Source organism: Oncorhynchus mykiss, chromosome 6 (genome assembly GCF_013265735.2).
Source record: "Oncorhynchus mykiss isolate Arlee chromosome 6, USDA_OmykA_1.1, whole genome shotgun sequence".
Lineage (NCBI taxonomy): Eukaryota > Metazoa > Chordata > Actinopteri > Salmoniformes > Salmonidae > Oncorhynchus > Oncorhynchus mykiss.
Window position 1 is genome coordinate 23608408 of NC_048570.1, and position 6459 is coordinate 23614866.

Here is a 6459-nt window from a genome sequence, read left to right on the forward strand (position 1 = left end):
TTACTTAAACTCTACTTTATAGACCCGAGGCTGGTATTACTCAGCAGCCCCCAATAGCATAACAGATCCTGACATTTTAGTGTCATGTGGAAATCACATTCAACCCATGTTTTCCATTACGTGTCATATCTCATGTTTCTGTTTTGAATTTGTAGCCGTGATAACAGTAGCAATATTGGGTAAACAAGTTTAGAACCTGAGGAAAGCATTTTAGCTGAGATATCATTCATATTCCTGGCTGTATGACACAACCCCTCCCAGTTTACCTCCCATTTTAGCACTTGTTCTCCTTGACCTCCCTTCATCTAATATAAGAGGTGGTAGGGTTGGTGTATACCCTCAATGCTTCCTCTGTCATGCATCCAAAATCCCTCCTGTTGCTGCTGACCGGTAAGCCTGTCACATTTCAATATTGATCCGAAGCTTGTTGTCCACTTTTTCACATGCCTAAGAATATACATACAGTCTGAGATGATTTCAGATAAAATAATACTCATGTGTGCCCTCTGTAAACTCTTATTTGGAACCTCAATGTCAGGAATATGTGCAGTAGTGTGACTGATAGCTTCACCTCCCTCCTCTGCCAGCATATGCAGCCCATGGTTCACTGCAGCCCCAGGCTCTGTGGCAATTTGGCAGAATGATCACGTGCACCCAGCCTGATGTCAACCCCTTCATGTACAATAACTATGGCTGTTGGTGTGGCTTGGGGGGGACTGGGACCCCCAGGGATGACCTGGATAGGTAACTGGATTTCATTCCACTTGTGTTGGACATCATGACCAGGTGTTTCTGTGCATCTCAGAAAACAAATTACTTTCTTCTCTCAGGTGTTGTGAGGTCCACGACCTCTGCTACCGAGCGAGCAGGCATCTTCCAGAGTGCCGTCCCATCATTGACGTCCCTTACATCAAGGTGTACATATTCTCTTGCACAAATGGGCAGGTCTCCTGTTCAGGTAACAACTGAATTGTAGAAATAATAAAATAATTTGTGGACATACATTTTCAATAAACTATACAATCTGCCCAAGCTCTATAATATTATCAGATGCAATGATGTTTTGAAGTAAAGGTGAGGTTTCAGCTTTCTGATTATAACTGCAACTAATGTTTATCATGAGCCTAAACCTGTTTGCTCACACCTCAGCTTCCAACGATGTGTGCCAGGCCTCAGTGTGCGAATGTGACCGAGTCGCCGCCAACTGCTTCGCCCAGTCCACCTACAACCCTGAGAACAATAACCTGGACCCCAAAACCCACTGTATCACCTGAGCCAAGACAAATCCTCTGGAAGCAGTACAAACATCTGAAACTACTGTAGATTCACTGAATGTTTATGAATCCTGTTTCATGGATGTGTGTCATGTTTGCTGGAATGGAATTTACTGTGCCAATTAAACTGTTGACCTATTAAATGATTGAATGGCATTCTTTTGAGTATGTGTTTGTTAGTTCTGTATTTGTATTGAACACATAGAATTCTGTGTAAGTAATAACTGGAGAATACCTGTAAACAGTGCATTCAGAAAGAATTCAGACCCCTTGACTTTTTCCAATTTTTTTTACTTTACAGTCTTATTCTAAAACAGATTAAAAAAAAAAAATCCTCAATCTACACACACAATACCTTATAATGACAAAGCAAAAACAGGTTTTTAGAAATATTTGCAAATGTAATCTCTTAGCAATCTCACTAGGATAAAGACCTCCATTCCTGTCATTATTGAAAGAGATTGTGATACCTCACATCTCAAAATAGGGCTACTTAATATTAGATCCCTTACTTCAAAGGCAATTATAGTCAATGACCTAATCACTGATCATAATCTTGATGTGATTGGCCTGACTGCAACATGGCTTAAGCCTGATAAATTTACTGTGTTAAATGAGGCCTCACCTCCTGGTTACACTAGTGACCATATCCCCCGTGCATCCCGCAAAGGCGGAGGTGTTGCTAACATTTACGATAGCAAATTTCAAATTAGCTTCTAGTCATGATTCACGCAGTCTCCTCTGAACAGTTGATGTTGAGATGTGTCTGTTACTTGAACTCTGTGAAACATTTATTTTGGCTGCAATCTGAGGTGCAGTTAACTCTAATGAACTTATCCTCTGCAGCAGAGGTAACTCTGGGTCTTCCTGTCCTGTGACAGTTCTCATGAGAGCCAGTTTCATCATAGACCCTGATGGTTTTTGTGACGGCACTTGAAGAAACTTTCAAAGTTCTTGAAATTTTCCGTATTGACTGACCTTCATGTCTTCAAGTAATGATGGACTGTCTCTTCTCTTTGCCTATTTGAGTGGTTCTTGCCTCAATATGGACTTGGTCTTTTACCAAATAGGGCTATCTTCTGTATATCACCCCTACCTTGTCAAAACACAAGGTAGCATTAAATGCATTAAGGAAAGAAAATCCCAAAATTAACTAAAGGCACACCTGTTAATTGAAATGCATTCCAGTTGACTACCTTAAGAAGCTGGTTGAGAGAACGCCAACTGTCATCAAGGCAAAAGGTGGCTACTTTAAAGAATCTCAAACATAAAATCTATTTTGATTTATTTAACACTTTTTCGGTTACCACATGATTTCATATGCTTTATTTCATATGTTTGATGTAGAAAATAGTAAAAATAAAGGCAAACCCTTGAACTGGCAAGTTTCTTCACTGACATTTTCAACCTCTCCCTGACCTCGTCTGTAATACCCACGTTTCAAGCAGACCACCAAATAAAATCAAAATGTATTTGTCACATACACATAGTTAGCAGATGTTAATGCGAGTGTAGCGAAATGCTTGAGCTTCTAGTTCTGACAATGCAGTAATAACCAACGAGTAATCTAACCTAATAATTTCACAACAACTACCTTATACACGCAAGTGTAAAGGGATGAAGAATATGTACATTAAGATATATGAATGAGTGATGGTACAGAACAGCATAGGCAAGATGCAGTAGATGGTATCGAGTACACTATATACATATGAGATGAGTAATGTAGGGTATGTAAACATTAAGTGGCATTGTTTAAAGTGGCTAGTGATACATTTATACATCAATTTCCATTATTAAAGTGGCTGGAGTTAAGTCAGTATGTTGGCAGCAGCCACTCAATGTTAGTGGTGGCTGTTTAACAGTCTGATGGCCTTGAGATAGAAGCTGTTTTTCAGTCTCTCGGTCCCTGCTTTGATGCACCTGTACTGACCTCGCCTTCTGGATGATAGCGGGGTGAACAGGCAGTGGCTCGAGTGGTTGTTGTCCTTGATGATCTTTATGGCCTTCCTGTGACATCGGGTGTTGTAGGTGTCCTGGAGGGCAGATAGTTTACCCCCGGTGATGTGTTGTGCAGACCTCACTACCCTCTGGAGAGCCTTACGGTTGTGGGCGGAGCAGTTGCCGTACCAGGCGGTGATACAGCTCGACAGGATGCTCTCGATTGTGCATCTGTAAAAGTTTGAGTGCTTTTGGTGACAAGACGAATTTCTTCAGCCTCCTGAGGTTGAAGTGGCACTGCTGCGCCTTCCTCACCACGCTGTCTGTGTGGGTGGACCAATTCAGTTTGTCCGCGATGTGTACGCCGAGGAACTTAAAACTTACTACCCTCTCCATTACTGTCCTGTCGATGTGGATAGGGGGGTGCTCCCTCTGCTGTTTCCTTAAGTCCACGATCATCTCCTTTGTTTTGTTGACGTTTAGTGTGAGATTATTTTCCTGACACCACACTCCGAGGGCCCTCACCTCCTCCCTATAGGCCGTCTCGTCGTTGTTGGTAATCAAGCCTACCACCGTAGTGTCGTCTGCAAACTTGATGATTGAGTTGGATGCGTGCATAGCCATGCAGTCGTAGGAGAACAGGGAGTACAGCTTAGAACGCACCTTTGTGGGGCCCCAGTGTTGAGGATCAACGGGGTGGAGATGTTACCTACCCTCACCACCTGGGGGCGGCCCGTCAGGAAGTCTAGTACCCAGTTGCACAGGGCGGGGTCGAGACCCAGAGTCTCGAGCTTGATGACGAGTTTGGAGGGTACTATAGTATTAAATGCTGAGCTGTAGTCGATGAATAGCATTCTCACATAGGTATTCCTCTTGTCCAGATGGGTTAGGGCAGTGTGGTTGCGATTGCGTCATCTGTGGACCTGTTGGGGCGGTAAGCAAATTGGAGTGGGTCTAGGGTGTCAGGTAGGGTGGAGGTGATATGGTCCTTGACTAGTCTCTCAAAGCACTTCATGATGACGTAAGTGAGTGCTAGTCGTTTAGCTCAGTTACCTTAGCTTTCTTGGGAACAGGAACAATGGTGGCCCTCTTGAAGCATGTGGGAACAGCAGATTGGGATAAGGATTGATTGAATATGTCCGTAAACACACCAGCCAGCTGGTCTGCACATGCTCTGAGGACACGGCTGGGGATGCCGTCTGGGCCTGCAGCCCTGCGAGGGTTAACACATTTAAATGTTTCACTCACGTAGGCTGCAGTGAAGGAGAGTCCGTAGGTTTTGGTAGCGGGCCGTGTCAGTGGCACTGTATTGTCCTCAAAGCGAGCAAAGAAGTTGTTTAGTCTGTCTGGGAGCAAGACATCATGTTCCGCGACGGGGCTGGTTTTCTTTTTGTAATCCGTGATTGACTGTAGACCCTGCCACATACCTCTTGTGTCTGAGCCGTTGAATTGCAACTCTACTTTGTCTCTATACTGACGCTTAGCTTGTTTGATTGCCTTCCTGTTTTAGTCTCTGTTTATAGACTGGAAGCAACAAAATTGAGTCGTGGTCAGCTTTTCCGAAGCTGACCACGACTCAACTTATATGCGTCGTGAAAGTTAGAATAACAATGATCCGGGGTTTTACCAGTCCTGGTAGCACAATCGATATGCTCATAGAATTTAGGGAGTCTTGTTTTCAGATTAGCCTTGTTAAAATCCCCAGCTACAATGAATGCAGCCTCAGGATATGTGGTTTCCAGTTTACATAGAGTGAAATAAAGTTTGTTCAGGGCCATCGACGTGTCTGCTTGGGGGGGGGGGATATATGCAGCTGTGACTATAATCGAAGAGAATTCTCTTGGTAGATAATGCGGTCGACATTTGATTGTGAGGAATTCTAAGTCAGGCGAACAGAAGGACTTGAGTTCCTGTATATTGTTATGATCACACCACGTCTCGTTAATCATAAGGCATACCCCCCCCCGCCCCTCTTCTTACCAGAAAGATGCTGGTTTCTGTCGGCGTGATGAAACCAGTTGGCTGTACCGACTCCGATAGCGTCTCTCGAGTGAGCCATGTTTCCTTGAAGCAAAGAACGTTACAGTCTCTTATGTCTCTCTGGAATGCTACCCTGGCTCGGATTTCATCAACCTATTTGTCAAGAGATTGGACATTGGCGAGTAGTGTGCTCGGGAGTGGTGCGCGATGTGCCCGTCTCCGGAGCCTGACCAGAAGACCGCTTCGTCTGCCCCTTTTACGGCGACATTGTTTTGGTTCACCGGCTGGGATCCGAAACATTGTCCTAGGTGGTGGGCAAAACAGAGGATTCGCTTTGGGAAAGTCGTATTCCTGGTCGTAATGATGGTGAGTTGACGTTGCTCTTATATCCAGTAGTTCGTCCCGACTGTATGTAATAAAACCTAAGATTACCTGGGGTACCAATGTAAGAAATAACACATAAAAAAACAAAATACTGCATAGTTTCCTAGGAACGCGAAGCGAGGCGGCCATCTCTGTCGGCGCCGACAGATATAGTCTCGTTATTTTACTGCTGCTCTTTAACTACTTACTTTTATTTCTTATTCATATTTTTTAAATGCATTGTTGGTTAGGGGCTTGTAATTAAGAATTTCACTGTAATTTCACTACACCTGTTGTAGTCGGCGCATGTGACTATTAACATTTGATTTGAAGCTGTAATTGCTGCCAAAGGGTTAAAAAAAGCACTGAGTAAAGTTTCTGAATACTTATGTAAATGTGATATCCGTTATTCTTTTTTTATACATTGCTAAAATTTCTAAAAACCTGTTTTTGCTTTGTCATTACGGGGTAGTCTGTAGATTGACGAGTGGGAAAAAACGATTTAATCCATTTTCGAAAAACAAAATGTTGAAAAAGTCAAGGGGTCTGAATCCTTTCCGAATGCACTGTAATATAGTTATTGGAGTGTACGAGTGGAAGTGAGATCAAAAGGTGTTAGACCAAGAATCAATATGCAAAAGCAGTCTAACAAGGTAATTTCTGGACTGAATCCAATAACTTTTTGTCCACCTTGGTTTGTGTATTTATATGGCTATCTCCACTTTCTGGTGTAGTGTTGTAGCAGCTGGTTTTGTCTCACCATTACACAATGATACTTTTCCATTAACTAGCATGATAAGCGTCTGTTTGGCAAATGCAGGTATTTTTCCATGCGCTAATATGAAGATATCTGAACATTTTAACTCTTAAAAGGTCAAGTGGTCATATTATTTACAGATCA

General features: G+C 43.0%; 1 protein-coding gene across 1 annotated transcript; it reads left to right on the forward strand.

Annotated features, from left to right (window-relative positions):
* Nucleotides 1–265: 265 nt before the first annotated feature.
* Nucleotides 266–1420, forward strand: LOC110525547 (phospholipase A2, minor isoenzyme). Its single transcript, XM_021605744.2, has 4 exons — nt 266–390; nt 588–744; nt 831–958; nt 1150–1420. The coding sequence occupies exons 1-4, from the start codon at nt 357–359 to the stop codon at nt 1272–1274; spliced, it is 444 nt and encodes a 147-aa protein (XP_021461419.1). The 5' UTR covers nt 266–356; the 3' UTR covers nt 1275–1420.
* The last annotated feature ends 5039 nt before the right edge of the window (nt 1421–6459 follow it).

Excerpts from the sequence above, each read along its gene's own strand:
- LOC110525547 (XM_021605744.2), top strand. The coding sequence starts at position 357 with ATGCATCCAAAATCCCTCCTGTTGCTGCTGACCG. Across the intron at positions 391-587 it reads CCTCCTGTTGCTGCTGACCG|CATATGCAGCCCATGGTTCA; the intron begins GTAAGCCTGTCA and ends CTCCTCTGCCAG. Across the intron at positions 745-830 it reads CCCAGGGATGACCTGGATAG|GTGTTGTGAGGTCCACGACC; the intron begins GTAACTGGATTT and ends TTCTTCTCTCAG.